This window comes from Lissotriton helveticus, chromosome 6 (genome assembly GCF_964261635.1).
Source record: "Lissotriton helveticus chromosome 6, aLisHel1.1, whole genome shotgun sequence".
In the NCBI taxonomy this organism is placed as follows: Eukaryota; Metazoa; Chordata; class Amphibia; order Caudata; family Salamandridae; genus Lissotriton; species Lissotriton helveticus.
In genome coordinates, this window is record NC_136067.1 from 1,399,861,707 (window position 1) to 1,399,881,893 (window position 20,187).

At 48.8% G+C, this 20,187-nt stretch overlaps 1 protein-coding gene across 3 annotated transcripts in view; it reads left to right on the forward strand.

Annotated features, from left to right (window-relative positions):
* The window catches only part of TIAM2 (TIAM Rac1 associated GEF 2), a 340,543-nt gene that overhangs the window by 86,314 nt on the left and 234,042 nt on the right, over positions 1–20,187 (forward strand). For all 3 annotated transcript variants that reach the window (XM_078649180.1, XM_078649181.1, XM_078649182.1), the window contains exon 5: positions 14,313–14,485. In XM_078649180.1, the coding sequence (XP_078505306.1) occupies positions 14,313–14,485 (173 nt within the window). The remainder of the gene's footprint in view (positions 1–14,312; positions 14,486–20,187) is intronic.

Consider the following 20,187-nt stretch of genomic DNA (forward strand, 5'->3'; position numbering starts at 1 on the left):
AGATGGCCAGTTAGCCGGAAAGACCTCGAGCGGTCTTCCGCATGTTTATTTATACCTCGGCGCGAGCCCGCCCCGAGGTTGTACGTGCATGCGTGGGGGAAAAGAGATACATTGTGTGAGAGAGCCCGGGTGGCTCTCTACAGACGGCAGACAGCAGCATGCAACCCGGGCATGTTGGGCAAGGCAGCCTCAGACTCTGTGACGCAGCACACACTTGGTCGTGGCCTACAGGCCGCCTCGAGTCTGCAGCCATGCCCAGGGCAGAACTTCATCAACACTGCAGGCGGCTGATAACGCGCTGCCGTTTACACTAAAAATACATATTATAGGTAAGATCAGCTGATGCTTACACAAAAAAGCAGATAGGTAACACAGTGTTTATCTGATTTACTTCAGATTCCGAGTCCCGCCTGCTTCCTCAGACTCCAGTCCTGGCCTGCACAGTCATTCCCTCTTAAGTCACGGGGGGAGTGGAGGGGATGGTCATGATCAGGATTACGATTTTTAATTCACTGCAGCCAGGTGGCAGTTTGAGCAGCGCTGCCATGATTTTGCCACAACCAGGAGGGAACACCAGCTCCGGCAGCACTACCAGAATGTGATGTCGCTGCGGGCTGGGCATGATTCAAACATAGCTTAGCAGCAAAGCTGCACAACTGAGTGCTAAGGGCTCCACAGCCTTCATGGTCTATGGTTCGGGATCGGGAGGGTCACAGGTGGCAGGGCTCACATGTTTTAAATAATCCCTGTGGTGCGAGCAGTGCTGATTGCCACCACAACTTTGTCACAGTGCGGCTCAATGACCCCGATCGGCCCAGCGCCACGCACAGGAAAGTGTGGTATAATTTAAATGCATATTTTTAATTGTATTAAAAACGAGCGCAGTGAGAGATACCATTACCTCACTGAAGCTGGTATTGACATTTAGCACTAAGAAAACAAACTGCCGACACGTGGTACATCACGAAAGAGTAAATGTTAAACTTTTTTTTTTTTTTTCACTCACGTTTCCTAAGGGAGAAGTGTCGTCCAGGATGTCCAGTGAGACCCGAGCGGGACCGCCCAGTCAGTGACAGACTGTCCTGTTGGCCGCTGCATCGCGGGTGACTGACTCCTTCCCTCAGCTGCGGCAACACTTAAATTTGGGAGGGTGTAGCAGCTGAGAGCACACTGCGGCCCGGCTCGGGCCGATGCGAGATGCAGCAGGAAGCTGCGAGAACCATTGCTTGGGGGCGGGGCGGCGCCAAATTCAGCAACCAGCCATCTCCCTCCCTCCACAAATTGATTTCTGGCTCCCCGCTCAGAAATCAGGATGTGACGACGGTCCCCTGCGGCGCCGGCCGTCACGTAACCTGACTGGGCCCCGTGACGTCAGGCTGACAGCCAGAGTCGCACGACGGGGAAATTGCGATTTTTAAACATTGGAGCACATGGAGTGTGAGCCAGACTGCTGAGTAGCTCGCTGCGAACGGAGCCCCAAGCCTCGGAGAGCTGCGTGGGCATGACGCGCTGATTCCTGCCCCATTTATTAGTTTGCAGTAACATTTGAGACACTATGAATATGCGTGACAAAGCATTTCAGTGCGGTAATGCGGATTACCCCACTGAAATGCGTTAGTGTCACACCTGATGCGTGATACTTGACAGGACTGCGTGCGCACAGGAAGGAACTGCACGCGCTCCTTCAGAGAATGTTCAAGAAGCAGTGACGTCAAGCCGGGGGACGTCAGGATGTTAATCTTTTGCCAGTCCAGTAAAGTGCATGCGTGGCGTTCATGGATGCGTACAAAGGTTAGACAGCAGCAGAGAGCAATCTGGAAAGGGTGGGCGGAAATGACATGCCATGTTTCACGGTCTTTGCCCTGCATTCACCACTGGGCGCTTGATTCAGGTCACAATAAGGCAGAATGTAACAGGCCGTCACTTTAGAATTTGCTGGCAGGGTAGGCTTGACTCGTAGAAGGGATATTGAAACTGAGCACTTTCAGGGGTCTCAAAAAACACAATGTATGTATGCATGTATGGGAGGTACATAGCGCAAATTAAGTGACAAAGCGTAGGGCCCTTTTCGAGAGGAGGGGTTTGCAGTTGGCACAACAATGTTGGGAGCCATGTAGAAGGAGCCATCGCAAATGTAAGGTACGCCATGGGGCAGGGAAGGGGGTGTTCAACAAAAATTAATTGGACAACTCAGTAAAGGGAGATAGACAGAGTGACCCTTTATTTGGATAATTCGTGTCAACGTATTAGTTTGCACCAATCCCATTTCCTTTCCCCCAAATCCTTGGTGTCATGTTTATTTCTTTTTAATTTGTCCGTTTTTTTGTATCATACCAGGACCGTTTCTAGGTGTTTTGCCACCCTAGGCAAGAATTGAAAAATGCTGCCCCCTCCCTTTTACTACCATTACTCTCCCCCTGTCATCCAGGCTAGAAGAAATAATTGACAGGTGAGGCTCGTGTGTGCCAAGGAATATCACTCGGGTTCTATGCATGCTGATAAGCAGGTGACGCAGCCCAGATATAGTGTACCGAATTCACCCACAGTAACTGGAATGCACTTTATTTTATTGAATGGGCAATCATTGTACTACAATTACAGGGGCCTATGACGTGGGTGCGTGTTCATGCAGGGCACAGATGTGTGTTTGTTTTTAGGTGCATTTATGGTGACTTTTAAGCTGGGGACCAGGTTGGAGTGTGGTGGGAGGGTTAGTCATCTTGTGATTCTGGACAAATCACTTAATCTCCCCGCGTCTAGAAAAGAACAAAAATTAATGTGTCCATCTGTAATTCTGTAATGCAACTGGTGCTCCTGTAAAGTGCACTGATACCTTCCGGTCGAGTTTGCGGTATCTAAACTGCAAAAAAAACACTTAACTCGGAATTTCTCGGAGGATGTGCAGCAAGCAGCATAACTAGAATGACAGGCAGTCACCCCCACTGTTATCAAGTGGTGCTCTCTGCAGCACATGTACTAACCCTGAAAACAACCAGAGTTTATTGTATGCGCGTTAGAAAGTGCCTCGCATAAACAGGAAGACATCAGTGCCCTGCGGGAACGCACGACTTCATGACACCACCCAGGTCTCATCTATGGGTTTAGTATTTCTTGTTGTCATCTCACATAGTTCTGTTTATATTTCACTTAAACCTGTTTCCCATACATGAATCTCTCCTGTGCAGTCAGCATGCACAATGCCATAGTTCACTGGGCCTGGCCAAAGACTGTTAACAAATAAAAAAAGCCTATTTTGCTGATGTGTAACGCATTACATTTCTAGTGTGCACTAACGTCTCGTAATCTTCCACTAATGCATGTTTGTTCTTCTGACAACGTTTCCCGTTGTACTACCAGGCAAAGTAGCCTATTGGTCAATGTAAAACTTGTCTCTGCTCCCAAATTTGAAGGAAACGCTTCCGTCGATATGACCTACTCTGAAATCTAGCGCATAGGACTCCCAGCTGAGAGAGATGGTCTACATGCTCCCAAAGAAAGGGCTTATCTTGGAATACGAAACTTCGCCACCTGTAAGCGCTGTACAAATGTTCTTAAATCATGACAAAACTTGCCATTGTACAAAAAAAAAACAGCAACAAGTATATCCACATAACCATACTACTTGGAAAATCAGTAAGTACATCTAAATTGGACTTTCAATAGTTATCAAACCTTGCGTCTTTTCTCGCTCATGAGCACATGACTTTTAGTACAGTTCTTCTCTGCATATAAAAGAGAAAACTTATTTTCAAAAGGCACACAAATGACCGTGCAGCCTCTTGGTGTCTGCGTTATGTTTTTCTGAAGCGCTTTCTCTAACAAGCACAATCTTCATGAGTGGTTGGTTACAAATGAACCAGCCTTGTGAAATGTTGGATAGGGTCAGCACAAACTCATGTTTTTTGCCGCCCTCTCCCTTTTGCCGCCCTAGGCGGCTGCCTAGTCCAGCCTAATGGTAGAAACGGCCCTGTATCATACCAATCTCGGCCCCAACCCAAATGTTCTTTGTGCTATGTTCTTTTTTGTGTAGTGCTTGTTGTCACGTTGGCACAGTCTATGCAGTCGCCAGCAGATACTTGCACAGCTTCATGGGACTCATCACAACTTGAAGATTGGTTAAAGATTGTGAGAAAAGAGTGCCTGTGCAGGCCCAGGTTATCTATCTGTAGCCTGCTATCATGAGCTCATCCCCTCACACTTCATTCCTTCTTACAGGTGTCTATTCACATCATTTTCTTATTATAGGTGTCTGACGTCAAAATTCCCTTGTAAAATGAAAAATAGTTATTTCTTGCTCCATTAAGCCTCACATTCTTTTAATTTTTGCTGACCTATTGACCTTCTCTTTGTTTTTCTTCTGTCCAGCCCATTTTTCTTCTGGTACTTTATTTTCCTACATTGCAGGAAGAAAGAGTGCTATAGAGCTGCAAGTGTGATCTTCTGCGTGTATAGTTAGAGGAAATCCCAAAGGCCCCCCAAAACCTTGCCTGAAAGACAGGTCTTGGCATCTCGTTACAGATGCTGAAAGAGTTGCTACTTTGCAAGCAGCTATCCCCTGTGCGGTGAAGACTGTGCAGGGTCAGCCTGCTGTTCTTTAGTTATTGCGCAATATTCTTTTGAACGCTGGGTCCACACCACACACTTGCACAATGCTTGGCATTATAATTCAATCAATCAAATCAATTATGTGTTTGTTAAGCGCGACTACTCATCCGTAAGGGTCTCACAGCGCTGGGGAGGGGGGTTGCAGGTTCCAGTCCATCAAGGAGGGGGTCTGTTGAAGCGCCAGGTCTTGAGGCTTCTCGTGAAGATGGGGAGTGATGTTGTCTGTCTGAGGTGGAGCGGTAGGTCGTTCCAGGCTCTGGCCACGAGGAAGAAGAAGGAGCGGCCTCCCGATCTAGTCTTTCTGGTGCGAGGGACCACACGTAGGAGAGCTGGATGATCGTAGGGTTCTTTGGGGTGCGTGGAATTTGAGTCGGCTGTTCAGGTACGCTGATCTGGTGTCATGTAGGGCCTTGTGTGCGTGGGTGAGAATCTTGAAGGTGATTCTAGTCTCGATGGGGAGCCAGTGGAGTGTGCGCAGGTGCTGGGAGATATGGAAGTGTCTTGGCAGGTTGAGGACCAGACTTGCGGCGACGTTCTGGATGTTTTGTAGCTTACAGGTAAGGTTTTTCTTTATTCCGGCGTAGAGTGCGTTGCCGTAGTCGAGTCTGCTGGTGACAAGGGCGGGAGTGACGGTCTTTCTGTGCTCGAGGAGGATCCATTTGAAGGTCTTACGTAGGAGGCAGAGGGTGTGGAAGCAGAAGGATGCAACAGAGTTGATTTATCGTTCCAAGCATCGGGATTTGGGCCCATGATGTGTACTTCTGTTTTGTAGGTGTTGAGTTGTAGGCAGCTGCTTTTCATCCATTTGGTGACAGCTTCCATGCCTTCTTGGAAGCTGTGTTTGACTGTGTTGGGTTTGTTGGATAGGGAGAGGATGAGTTGGGTGTCGTCTGCGTATGAAACAATGTTGAGTCCGTGGGTGCTGACGATGGAGGCGAGCTGAGCCATTTAGACGTTGAAGAGCGTGGGGCTGAGGGAGGACCCCTGGGGGACTCCGTAGGTGAATAGTGTAGGGTCAGAGAGGGAAAGGAGGGAGTCTAACCCGGTGCGTTCTGCCGGATAAGAAGGAGTGGATCCAGTCGAGGGTGTTGTCCCGGATCCCTGCGTCGTGGAGTCTGCGTATTAGGGTGTGGTGAGAGACTGTGTTGAAAGCCGTTGAGAGGTTGAGGAGGATGAGGGCTACTGTTTCTCCTTTGTCCAGTAGAGAGCGGATGTTGTCTGTTGCGGCAAGGAGGACGGTTTCTGTGCTGTGGTTTTTTTGAAGTCGTATTGTTAGGAGTCGAGGACAGTGTGCTCTTCAATGAAGGTGGTGAGTTGGCTGTTGATGGCTTTCTCGATGACTTTCGTTGTGAACAGGAGCAGGGAGATGGGTCTGTAGTTTTTGAGGTCGTTGGGGACCGCCAAGGGCTTCTTCAGGAGGGGGTTGATCTCGGCGTGTTCCCAGTCATCGAGGAATGAGGCATTCACCAGGGAGGGGTTGATGGTGTGGCGGAGCATGGGTGTGAAGGTGTCGGCGGCTCTGTTGAAGAAGTGGTGGGGGCAGGGTTCCGTGGGGGCTCCGGAGTGGATTGACTTCACTGGCTTCAGTGTGTCTTCGGTGGTGAGGGCTGTCCTGTTGTCAATCATTGGCTTCAGGGTGTCGGGGTGGCTGGTGAGGGTTCAGTGTGTTGGTTGTCTTCGTTGAAGTTGTCGTAAATGTTCTTAATTTTGTGGTGGAAGAAGGTGCTGAGCTTGTTGCAGAAGTCTTGTGAGGGAGGAATGTCAGTAGACTCACTGGTGGGTTGGGCGAACTCCTTGATGATGCTGAAGAGTTATTTGCTGTTGTGCACGTGTGTGGAGATTAAGTCTTCAATTGCTTTTTTCCTCATTTTCCTTATGAGTTGGTGGTGGGCGTTGGTGGTGGCCCTGAAGGTGTTGTGGGCTTCTGTGGATTTGGAGTTCCTCCAGGCCTTTTCGAGGCAGCAGCATGTGCGTCTGGACTCTCGAAGTTCAGTGGTAAACCATCTGGCTTTCTTGGTGTGTGTGTTGTTGTTTTTCTTGAGGGGGGCTATGCTGTTGGCGCAGTCAGAGATCCATCTGTGCAGAGTTTGGGCTGCGGTGTTGGTGGTCATCGTCTTCCGTGATGGTTGGCGTGGAGTTGCTGAGTGAGGAGGTGAGCTGGTCGTCGGTGATTTTCGTCCAGTTTCTTCATGGGAGCAGGTGCTGGTGTTTGTGGATGGTGGGTGTTCTGATGGCGAACTGGACGCAATGTGGTCTATCAGGGGATTTTGGTGGTGTGGCTGAAAGTGATGGAGTTTCCTGTTGTGAAGAGGGGGTCGAGTGTGTGTCCTGCTGAGTACGTGGGTTCGGTCACGATCTGGCGGAGTCCAATGCTGTGGAGGTTGTACAGGAGGGATGTGGCTTTGGGGTCCAGTTGGTTGTCGAGGTATAAGTTGAGATCTCCCAGCAGCAGGGTGTAGTTGGTGGGTGCGATGGCTTGCGGGGAGATGAAATCCGTGATGGAGTTGGTGAAAGGGTCCGGGGGGTCGCTAGATGAGAGAGTTCCTTGGGGGGTGGTGGTAGGGCTGGCCTGTATCTTGAAGTGTGTGTGTTCCATCAGGTCTGTGGGCTCGTCGGAGAATGTGCTCAGCAGGAGGGTGGATTTGTTGATGATGGCGATTCCTCCTCCCGGGCTGGTGGGGCGGTCCTTCTGAGAGATCTTGTATCCTTGGGGGATGGCAATGGCGATATCCGGTTCCTATAATTAAGTGCAAACATTTTACCCTTAAGGGTTTTAAGGCGCTGGGGCCTTCTGATAGATACATCTGCCGTGTGGATTCCTCACCTTGTGAATATCCCCTGCGTCAGCAACATTCGGAAATTCTTTTTGTAGCTTCGCGCCGACGTGGACTCAGACGTCACAGAGGCACGGCATCGCTCGCGACTCCGCTGACGTCACCGACGCCTACAATAGGCCCACGCCGGCGTGATGACATCAGTTCCCTTTTTTCCGCGTCGTCGGCGCTAACGGTTTTCTGGGATCGTCTGTAGCCTTTACTGTAACTTTGTTACTATCTAAATTTCTAGTATCTTTGTCTTCTCGATTTCATCATGACCTCGAAGAAGACCGGATTTAAAGCTTGCGGAGAATGTAACAAAGTAATGTCCATTACAGATCCGCATGAATGCTGTTTGTGGTGTCTGAGCTCCGACCACGACGTCGAGGACTGCCAGTCCTGCAAGAAGATGACACCAAAGGCCCTCCGGGAGAGAGAAGCAAAACTTCTGGTTGCCAAGTTTAAAGAAGGAAAAGAAAAGAAGAAGTCAAGATCGCGAACTCGTCGATCGAAGTCAAGATCTCGATCGAGGTCGCGGTCGGATTCGTCCTCGGCCCATGCTTCAAGATCTAGAAAGAAGCATAAAAAGAGAACCCATGAATCCCGACATTGATCGAGGAAGTAGTCGAGTTCCAAGCCGAGGTCACAAGTGAAACTGATCGAGAAGGTAGTTTTGTCGGCTTCGGAGGATCACGATGTCGAGGTTGAAGCGTTGCATGCTAACTCACCGAGTTCACCGAAGCAGAAGAGTGTTCCATCTCCGGACCCATCCCATCCTTCAGGTCGGGAGGATGAAGGTGAGGAGGAGGAGGTTGGTGAGGGTGGAGCTCAGATGCCCGAAGGTCGTACGACTCCGGTGCACCAGCCCGAAGAAGAGGTCGACGTCGTTTCGACTCTACGCCCTCAAGAGCAACCTGGGGGTTCATACCCCGCCTTCCCGGCTCCAGGTCAGGACCCATCGCATTTCCTGAATGCGATGTTCGGAATCTATTCAAGGGCTATGTATCCCTCTGGGGCTCCTACTGGTCCCATGGGTCCTATGGCATATGGTTTGGGTGTTCCTCATTCCTATGCACCTGCGCCCCTTATGCCCTTTATGCCGGCTCCGGCGCCGCATTGGCATTATCCGACTCCGGCGAGGCCTTCGACTCCGAAGCCATCGACGCCGAGATCGGTCACTCCGATTCCTTCGACTCCAGTTCCATCAACTATGATGCCGAACCCTGAGCGACGTCGTGAATCTCTCCCTCGTCCGACGTCGAGTTCGACGCCGGCTCCGCCTCCGTCGGAGGCGATTGCGGATCCGACGGCTTCGAATGTGAAGCTAAGATCTAGGCGTGAAGCCCAAAGATTAATGGAAGAGGAAAGATATAGAGGGGAAAATCTGGAGGAGGGCGAGCTACAGGATTCTGAGGACCCTTTTGAGGACCTATCTGTAGCTAGTGGCCTTGAACTGTCACCTGAATGGGACCTTGTTTCGGTTTCTAATGAACCCTCAAAGGATGTGACACCTTATCATGTAGTGATAAAGAAAGCCGCAAATTTATTGAACATTACTCTACCATCTGCAGAATTTAAATCTAATCTACAGAGGTCCTTCACTCTCCTTCTTCAGTGACTGAACCTTTACTATCTTTTAATGATGCCTTAAAGGAACCAATTTTAGAGATTTGGAAAAATCCTGTATCAGCTCCTGCGGTATTTAGAGCTGTGGCTAGGAGGTATAGAGCAGCTCCTGAAGACCCGGAATTTTTAACATCTCATCCTCTGCCGGACAGTTTGGTGGTGCAGGCTGCCTGTTCCAAAAGATCTACGGGTGTGTTTCCGCAGGTCCCAGCGGAAAAGGAGTCCAGAAAGCAGGATCAGGCTACTAAGAAGGTCTTTTCCTCTGCCAGTATGGCTTTAAAATCCACAAATGCAACCTGCTTGATGGGGCATTATATCCATGCTCTTATGGACACTGTGAAACAATTGGTACCCAAAATACCTGAAGAGGATAGGAAAGACTTTCAGGAGGTAATTTCTGAGACTCAAGCTGCTGCAAGACAGGTTATCCAAAGTGGATTGGACACAACTGATTCTGTGGCGAGGATCATGTGTTCTTCAGTTGCAACAAGGCGAGCCGCATGGCTTAAATCTAGTGAGTTTTCCACTGATGTCCAGGCTGCATTGATGGATCTTCCTTTTGACGGCTCTGGATTGTTTGGGAAGAAGGCAGACACTGCTTTGGAACGCTTTAAAGATAGCAGAGCAACAGCAAAGTCGTTGGGCCTTCAGACCAGGGGCACTTTTGTAAGACGTTCAAGAGGATTTGGCAGATCTTCTTTTCGAAACTATAAGTCAACCCAACAGCAGCCACAGCAGCAGCAGAACACTTTATACAGAGCTTATAGAGGCAAACAAAGGGCCCGAGCTCGGGCCGTAATGTTTCCTCCTCTTCCCCATCCCAGCCCCCAGCCACAGCAGCAAAGCAGCCCTAGATCCACCATTTTGGATCATGTGGACCCAGTGGGGGGCCGGCTTACCCATTTTCTACAAGATTGGGAATTGATAACATCGGATCTTTGGGTTCTCAATCTTGTGGAGAATGGGTATGCTCTTCCCTTTCGGGAATTTCCCCCAAATTATCCTCCTTGCCAGGGTTATTGTTCAGAGGACCACCTGCTTCTCCTGCAAGAAGAAGTCCTGGCATTGTTTCGAAAAGGTGCGATAGAGGTGGTTCCAGAGCAGGAGAGGGGTCAGGGATGCTACTCCCGGTATTTCCTGATCCCCAAAAAGGATGGCAGGCTTCGGCCAATTCTGGATCTCAGGATCTTGAACCTTTACCTGAAACAGGAAAAGTTCAAGATGCTCACTCTTACACAGGTTCTTCAAGCGCTGCTGGAAGAAGATTGGATGGTGTCGATCGACTTGCAGGATGCGTATTTTCATATTCCCATCTTGAAGTCGCACAGAAAGTATCTCCATTTTACGGTTGGGTCGCAACATTACCAGTTTGCGGTCCTTCCGTTTGGTCTTACTACTGCGCCTCGAGTCTTCACCAAGGTGATGGCGGTGGTGGCAGCACATCTCAGGAGGTCGGGGATACATGTGTTCCCGTATCTGGACGACTGGTTGATCAAAGCGGAGTCACCGGAGAAGGTGCTCCATCATCTGCAAGAGACAACTCATTTGTTGCACAGGTTGGGTTTTTCGATAAATGTACCCAAATCTCACCTGGTGCCCTCCCAGCGCAACCTGTTCATAGGTGCGGTACTGGACACTACTGTTTGTCGTGCATTCCCTCCACCTCAAAGGATTCGTGACATTCAGGAAATGATTCCTTTGTTCTGCAATGGAGCGGTCGTTCCAGTCCTGAAGGTTCTTCGCCTGCTCGGTCTGATTGCTTCTTGCATTCTAGTGGTCAACCATGCACGCTGGCATATGAGGGCACTCCAGTGGTGCCTCCGCAGGCAGTGGTATCAGCACAACGGAGATCTCAGGGAGTCTGTGAGGATCTCCAGAGAAACTGCAGCGGATCTGACTTGGTGGAGCGTGGAAGGCAATCTGTCGCAGGGAAAGCCTTTTCAACTTCCTCCATCGGTGGCCACAGTAATTGCGGATGCATCCACTCTCGGGTGGGGTGCTCATCTGGGGGACCTGAAGGTCAAGGGTCTTTGGTCTCCAGAGGAAAGGTTGCTTCACATCAACATTCTGGAATTACGGGCAATACGTCTAGCGCTCAAGGCCTTCCTCCCTTCCCTTCGCGGTCGGTCGATTCAAGTCCTGACGGACAACACGACCGCGATGTGGTATGTCAACAAACAGGGAGGAGTGGGGTCGCAGTGTCTCTGCAAAGAGGCTCTGCGTCTCTGGTCCTGGGTTCAGGACCACCAGATTTGTCTGATGGTAAATCATCTGGCCGAAGTTCTAAACGTGCGAGCGGACAGTCTCAGTCGGCAGTTCTCAGCCGACCACGAGTGGAGGCTTCACCCAGAGGTGGTTCGTCATGTCTTTCGGACGTGGGGGACTCCTCAGGTGGACCTGTTCGCTACTCGCGAGAACGCTCACTGCCTGTCATTCTGCAGTCTCCAGTATCCGATGCAAGGAGCCTTGGGGGACACGTTTAAGTTGAGATGGAGCTCGCAACTCCTTTACGCGTTTCCTCCCATACCTTTGATTCCTCGGGTTCTGAGGAAAATTCGCCAAGACCGGGCCCAAGTTATATTGATCGCCCCGGATTGGCCAAGAAGGGTGTGGTTCTCAGACCTTCTCCACCTCTCCTCTCATCCGCCACTCCGTCTCCCTCACAGGGCAGATCTCCTCTCTCAGATGGAGGGGCAGGTTCCACACCCCCACCTCCAGACCTTACACCTTCATGCCTGGAGATTGAACGGGGCAACCTGAGCTCTTTTTCTCTCCCGCCTGACGTGGTGGATGTTATCTTGTCAGCCAGGCGTGACTCCACTAAGTCCATCTATTCTTATAGGTGGTCAAGATTTGTCTCTTGGTGTGGGGAGAAATCTATAGACCCTTTGAGAACCCATTTGTCTGATGTTCTCCAGTTTGCCCTTTCTCTGGCGCAACAGGGTCTTGCCGTTGCTACAGTGAAGGGCTATCTTTCAGCGCTGTCGGCATTTCTCTGTTTGCCTGATCAGCCTTCTCTTTTCAAATCTCCTGTGGTTTTAAGATTTTTGAAGGGCCTCACAAATAAGTTCCCTCCTACTCCTTTTATTGTTCCTCATTGGGATTTGAATCTTGTGTTGACTTATTTGATGGGTTCTCCCTTCGAACCCTTGCACAAGTGTCCCATGAGGCTTCTTTCTTTTAAAACGGTCTTCTTGGTTGCAATTACCTCGGCAAGGAGGGTAAGTGAGCTTCAGGCTCTTAGCTCCAAGCCCCCTTTCTTGTCCATTCATGCTGAAAGAATGGTTCTCAGGACCAGGGCTGCTTTTCTGCCTAAGGTGGTAACTCCCTTCCATCTGGGACAGTCCATTACCCTTCCTACCTTCTATCCTCCCCCACACCCTTCCAAGGAGGAGGAGAGGCTTCATCGCTTGGACCCAAATAGAGCTGTTAGTTTCTATCTTGATAGGACTAAAGACTATCGTATTGACGATCAGCTCTTCGTGGGTTTTGCTGGCTGCAAGAAGGGCAGAGCGGTGCACAAGCGCACACTTTCCAGGTGGATAATCCTGTGCATCAAGATTTGCTACTCTCTGGCGGGTAAGGACCCTCCTGAGGGTATTAGAGCACATTCAACAAGAGCAAAGTCTGCAACATCTGCTTTGTCTAGAGGTGTTCCAGTTGAGGACATTTGCAGAGCGGCGACTTGGGCCTCCCTCCACACTTTCGCGAAGCATTACTGCTTGGATACCGAGGTGAGGAGGGACGGCCATTTCGCGCGTTCTGTCCTCCAAGATTTCTTGGTATAGCGGAGTGGACACCCTCCACCGGGAGTGGGGACTGCTGTGGGACTCTATTCACAAGGTGAGGAATCCACACGGCAGATGTATCTATCAGAAGAACAAGTTACTTACCTTCGGTAACGCTTTTTCTGGTAGATACAATATCTGCCTGTGGATTCCTCACTGACCCACCCGCCTCCCCGTTGTCCACTCTTCTATACCAGTGTTTCTGTTATATATTTTTATTTTGTTGTAAAATGTTTTATTGCATTTGCTTCACACTGTGTGTGTTACCTTGCTATTGGTACTGTGTATACTGTGTATATGTCTACTGTCATTGGTCCGTCCGTGTGCCTCGATGGCACGGAAATAAAGGGCGGAACTGATGTCATCACGCCGGCGTGGGCCTATTGTAGGCGTTGGTGACGTCAACGGAGTCGCGAGCGATGCCGTGCCTCTGTGACGTCCGAGTCCACGTCGGCGCGAAGCTACAAAAAGAATTTCCGAATGTTGCTGACGCAGGGGATATTCACAAGGTGAGGAATCCACAGGCAGATATTGTATCTACCAGAAAAAGCGTTACCGAAGGTAAGTAACTTGTTCTTCGGGGAGATTAAGTTAGCTATTGCCCAGAGCCACATGATGCTGAGCTGGTGCCAGCGTCGGGGATTGAGCCACGAACCCCTTGCTCCTGAGTCAGCCGCTCTGGCTGCTGCGCCACACCTCTCCCAGAGTTCTCAAAGATATAGGAACCACGTACAAGGTGATGGAGCCCCTGACTGGTAGCATTAGTGCTATGCAGTGTTTCATTACTTTTTAATCACTAACAACATTCAGGATTTCGGCTCATGTACCAGCTGTTTTTCCCAACCACAGATACTTGATAAAACCCTTTGATACGTCGATTCCTTTGTTTTATACTATTTAAGTAACTCCTGCCAGTGCCAGTGTTTCAAATATATACATCTATACTCTTAACAGCGTACCGTACATTGTATTGTGCAAACTAGTGCTTTTGACGCCTTTGTAGGATTCCTGTCTCTAAGCAGATTCATGGCAGGAGTAACGAAGATTCAAAACTTTCTTTGGTCATGATGCTACTGCAAAAAAAGGGCAGTAGTTAAAGCTTGACTAAATATTGGTATTTCTTCAGATGTGTCCTTTTCCTTCATGTCTCATCTGGTTTGACCTTCCAGTCTACGCCCCGCTGGTTCTTAGGTCAACAGTGAGAAATACTGTTTCAGTGCAAGCAAATTTGCTATTATGAAGTGCAAGCGACTGGCCATTGTGAACAAACTCATCAAAATAGTTGCTTGTGCTCCATGGCTGTGTGTGTGCTTTGTCCTAGCCTACTGCCTTTGTGCAGTCTCTAGAAGCAGACCGTTAATGTCATGTTTAGGATTGCCCATAAAGTGTGCCCATCTTTCTCTCATTGTTCATAAAGCATGCCTTGAGCAGGGGGTCCCGCTTGACCTGTGACCTCATGCTGTTTCTCTTATGAAAGGTTGCACCCTGCTGTTTTACGAGACCTATGGGGGGAATTCCACAGAGCAGAGCCACTCACCCAGGTACGCCCTGCTGGCGGAAGACAGCGTCGTCCAGTCCGTCCCCGAGCACCCCAAGAAGGAGAACGTGTTCTGCCTCAGTAACTCCTTCGGAGATGTCTACCTTTTCCAGGTGCTTCTTTTCATTTTCTATTGACTGCATGTGAAGAGCTGCATATGAGCATGTTTTGAAGTTAAGGCTAAGAGATTGTATACCTCTGTGTCACCTTTAGCTACAGGAAGTGCAATGAGTCAAAGCTGAGGGGACCCCTAGCAGGGCCGGCTTAAGAGTGTTATAGGATCTGGGCAAAGCAATGCACTGGGCCTTGCCTGCACAACTTCTCACATGAATAAAAATATTTAACGGAAAATTTGTGTTAAATTCTGGTCCGCATGGGGCCCCTGGGCAACTGCCCAGCGTGCCCATGCGTTAAGACGGCACTGACCCCTAGCTTGCCATGCATGCGTTCTTTCTGCAGGGCAGTTCAAGCTGTGTACTTGCTGGAGAGATGGCCATGAGGGTTCAAGTACCAGGAAGAAGGCTTAACTTGTAGTCCACCCAGGGGAGGAATCAATTATATAGTTCTAGAGAAATTCAGCCGAACAGATGAGTGAACAGTATGCTCTTGCTGTGAACCGCAAGAGTGAGTCAAGGGTGGGCATAAATTGAGGCAGGACACTGTGAAGTGGCAGAAGGTGTTAACGGTAAATCAGATCCAAAACTAGGGCTGATGAAGTAGGAGACTGATAGAAAAAAAAGACTACTTATGTAAATAAAAATGTATTCTTCTTGGATAAGAGGATATTGTAATGGCATTCCACATATACTCAAAATATAAAAGATCTCTTGCAATGTTGCTCAATTCGATTGGATTTTAGTCTGCAATGAAGTGGGACACTCTAAGGTCAGGGTGCTCTTCTAGCCGGACAGCATTGGTATATGTGTCTGGTGTATCTGCAGCATGTGTCTGGTTAGTGAAGCAATGCAGTGTTTGTGACATTCTCTTGCAGCAAATGCTTCTTGTGTTGGAGGCCCAGTGCAAACTGAAGACATTCAAAGATCATTGGAACCGGGAGGGCTTGGCAGAGTATGTGAAGGATTAAGAAAGGAAAAGCAAAGTACATTTTGATAACTTTAAATTTGAAGGACATAATCTTAGGCAGAAGATTTAGAGTTTGGAAAACCTAGATACAAAGAGCTGGGCTTAGTATAAGTAATTGCTAAATATGTTTGTTGGAAGGACATTCTTTGTTTTCTGGGGCATTTATATTCTCCTAATATACGAGGGTTATTTACCCCACTTTTTAGCATATCAAAGGTTAAGTTGGAGAATAGTCATGTTAGCTTAATGTTGGGCTATTGAATTTAGTGTGTTGAGCTGGACAATTTTGAAAGGTCTTTTAACTGTGATATGTCTTAAGTCTTTGTGCGTGCTACACATTTAATCCTTTTTAGGTCGAGCCTGGAATTCGCATCCAAAGGATGCGTCCAGGTGGAGACTTATAGCTAGCTGACTCGGGGGAATGAAGGACAAGAAACTGCCACGCGCTTCTCTTCGGCTAGATTACACTGCGTGCACGCGCACCCACACGCACGCATGCGCACATCACAGCCACACGCGTACACAGCCACACGCATACACAGGCACACACACACACACCCGTCGCCGCCGCACCTACACACACTAGCGCACACACAGAGACCCCCCACACACACACACCAGCGCACCTACACACACGCACGCACACATACAAAGACCCCCCTCCCCCGCCGCTGCCGCCGCCATCGCACACATAGACACACACACACCAGCACCGGACCCCACTCACCGTCTATGCAGGATTTCTCTACTCTGGGGCGGCCCCGGGGCTCTCCCTAGCTCACGGGAGCCCCGGGCCGCGGGAGGACTCGGCTTCTTTGCTCCATCCCGGCGGACAGCCAATCATAGGCCAGCAGCAGGCGGGACTTCCTTCTTTCTTCTGGCCCGGCCCACGTCTTCTCCCCCGTTGCCTGGCTTCCTGCCTCAGGGGTCCGCCAATGGCAGCGCGGCCCCGAGCAGGGAGGCGGGCACAGCGTTTCCTCGGGAAACCCGGGCCCGTCGGCGGTGATAATTTATTTGGGGACACAAATAATTTAGGACGAGGCGCTGCGTGACAAAGCATTTTTGAGCCGGTCAGTTGAGTGACTCTCTCTGGTGGCGGGCCGTCCGATTCAAAATATACATTATATGAAATCACTCAAGAACCGGATTCCCGAGTGGAATCACTGCAATAATAATAACCAAACTCTTGTGCTTTTTTAAGCGCCCTGATGCCTTACAGGCAGCACAGCGCCGTAAAAGTGGCAATAAATGTTATAAGAATCTCAAAACCCTTTGCAAATGGAAAAGGAGGAAGGCGCGAGCTGTAGAAATGTTTTCACATTTGACGACAGAGATACAGTAATTGGAGGGAGCTTTACCCTCGGGGATTCATGACGTGCCCAAAAAGATTCCATGGCCGCCTCGTGGCGCTGGACGGCAGCCAGTCTCCAGGCAGGATCACAGGGAGTGGCGCGGAGGCCTGCAGACAGCAGACATTTAAAGGCATAGTTTTATTTTGATAAACTACGGGTCTACTTTTGAAATATCAGATGGAAATGTTGAGCTGTGTGGTTCATAATTTGAATATATTACTGATGGCCATTGTTCAACATGTGTTGCAACACTGCAGCCCACTTGTTCCACATTTGGACATATTCTGCCCCAATCAATTTTACTCAGAGGAAGAAGCTAGGATTGTGGAGGGAGTCAACTGTGGCTGACAGAGTCCCCTGGGGGCCCGGCGCACCCTGTAGGAAGTCGGTGGTCACTTCTCCGAAAACGCACCTTGCTAACCTCTTGGGGGTGTGTGGGGGAGGAGTCAGGGGTGCCCTGACCCTCTTGTGTCCGATAGCTACTGCTTACCTCCTCTTCAGTCCCCAAAACATGCCAGAGTTCGGGTATTGTTTTGATGTTATTAAATATATTGATTTGTTTACCCTTGTGATGTAATCGTTGTTGGAGTGGTAATGTGCTTTGAGAGAGGACGGTGTGCGCTGTATATATGTACGTGTTTGTGCACGGTTTATAGTAAACACTGCCCCCTGCTGGCGAATGCGAAGTCTACACTCATTGATGCTTGATTTGTATTTTGGTATTTACTGTTGACCTAAAGTTGGCTTGTTTTGGTTAGATCCTGTGTTTGTCTAGCTGTGCTTCGGAGCCCTCGAGGCGCTGTAAACAGGATCCCAAACCTATAGGAGAATGCAGAAAACGCGCTAAGTCTCAGTAATGGGGGTGTCGGCCGCGGCTGGGGCTGCTGCACCCCATTCACCTCAATTTTAAAAGACTGACAGAACGCAGTAAAGAGATAAAACATTTCGTATTCGTGACCAGCCAGCAGGGGGGCGTGGCTTCAGAGTTGTAGGTGCAGGCACGTATGTTGACAGAATCTAAAGTCACTTTACCTGCCTCATAGGGGATGTCTGCCCCCCCTCCCAGCTCCCAACCCGCTCCCCATCCCCCCATCGTCCAGCTGCGCCTCGGCAGCTGTGGAGTAAACCCGGCTTAGCACTCCTCACGATGACTGACAGCCTTTTAAAGCGAAGCTCGGGGTGTTATTGTGGCACCGGTGCTCGCATCGCAGCCTAGCGCCCAGCACGCTCAGGCTGATTCTAGGCGCTACCCCAGTCTGGGACCCTCAGTAATTGACTGTTTTTGCAGAGAAGCTGGAGACCCCGCTCGGAGCTCTGTATTACCAGCAGGGCCGGCGCTGCACTGAGGCGCGCTCCAGGCACCGGGTGTGAGCGTTCACGAGTCCCGGCGCAGGCCCAGGGGTGAAGTGATGCTGGAACTGGCCCTGTTCGCACTCACTTCTCGCCGCAATAAACTGGTGGCACCTATGCGCGGTCTGTGTGCGAGGATTTATGTCCTGGAGGCTGGCGACTCATGCACGTGGCTTCACTCGAGAGACTCCGGCTCACACTCAGCAGGTGTGAGGACATACTTCACAGCGCACTAAAGGCCATCTCCAGTGTTTGCACAACTTCCGTTTATGTTTCTGTGCTCATCTAAGCTTTAGGCAACTGTTAATGCTGGATGAGGCCTGTTTGTAAGCGCTCCCGCGATAGGAAGATGTTCGAAGAGAAGCACAAAGTTGAACGGAGGTGTCCACGATCACACAGTTTGTAGAAGTGGAATTGGACGGATTACAATGCTGGTTGCTGAGCTGATGGACCATGTCTGCCCTTCCCTTGTCCTTGTGGTTAGTCTGTGATGCACTAGCGCCACTGACACTGCCGCCTGCACCGTACCACCCCAGACACTGCCAACTAGGCGCAAGTGCCTCGAAGTACACAGCGCTGCCCCAAACGTTGCAGCCCAGTATAAGTAAGTGTTCGCCGACATAAAGCCTTGGAAAGATGTGCAGAACTAAAGACACTGCCCGCCTCAAAATAGGTGCAGTTGCACAGTAGCTGCCTAAACTGTATCTCCCCCGTGCATGCTGGTAAATGCAGTCATTTGTCCTGCCCCTCAGGGTAAATGTTGTGTTTTGAAAATAGTCATTCATTTCCCAACCACACACTCCAAGCTTCGCTGTGAGGCATAGCACGTATATTAAGAGCACAGAACAGCCAATGCACAAACAGCAGCAGTGCAATTTAAACTAGCACCGAACAGGTGCAACCAGACTCCGACCCACGAGCTAAGATCGTCCTGCAGACAGAACGGGAAGAACCCTTCTGTAAGAGTGCACATCTCATACGCACTGCACGCACATATGTTTTGATATTCTCCATTCTGTGCAACAGTTCAACAACAACTGGTTCAAATATGTTCTCTCAATGTTTCAAGCTTTATTTCAAATGTGACAAAAAGATGTTAATATTTCACTTCTGTTCTTGGATTTACGTCACAATGAAATACACTGAACATAATCTTCACAAAAGTTATTTATAAAAGTTTATGCTATTGCCATTATAAATTACAATAACTTTCATTTAAGTATTAATTATTACAAAAAATAAAAGCCATTGTTATTTGTAATATCAATACATCTAAGTCACGTAAATACAACACATATTGCATTACAAATGCTATAGGTGTCACATTTGCGAAAGGTGTAACTATTGACACTGTAAATGAAAAAGCTATTAATTTCACTATTTTCAAACCTAACACATAAATAAAAAAAATTGTCATTTACAATACCAATAGCTCAAACTTTCCTAATGCGAGACCTATTGCATTGCAAATGCTTGTTAAGAATTGATTTTAAATTGTAAATATATGTATTTAATTAATTAATTTTGAAGATATATTCTGTTAATTTAGACTCCTGCAAAATGTATGGTGTATTTATGGTTGCAACCTGTTGTAATTGATTAATTGTTCTGTCTTTTAAGATGAATAATCGCAATAAAGACTTTTTTGATTGATTGATTGAATAGTTCTACTAAATGCCCATGGGTGTGCCTGTATTCTCGGTTTGAGTCCTTGCCTTGTCACTGCAACTTGTTGCACAAAAAAATAAAGAAACAAACAGCGAAAAGGTAAAAGAAACTGATACCTAAAACACTTGCCACAAGGAGCAGCAACACAAACAAGCATTGGCCAAGCCAGTACGTCTCACCTCTCTAATGCAAGTGCTGAGCTGTGGGTTTTTCCAATGTTTGTCTGTAAGGTATTGCTTAAAGTGAAGAAAAAACATTTTAAAATACTTTAGGAAAATAGTACATTGAATTCACAGTTTTCTATGTTCATAAAGTATGGTTTTATTATATTTTTTATATTTTAAATACTTTTCATTCAGTAA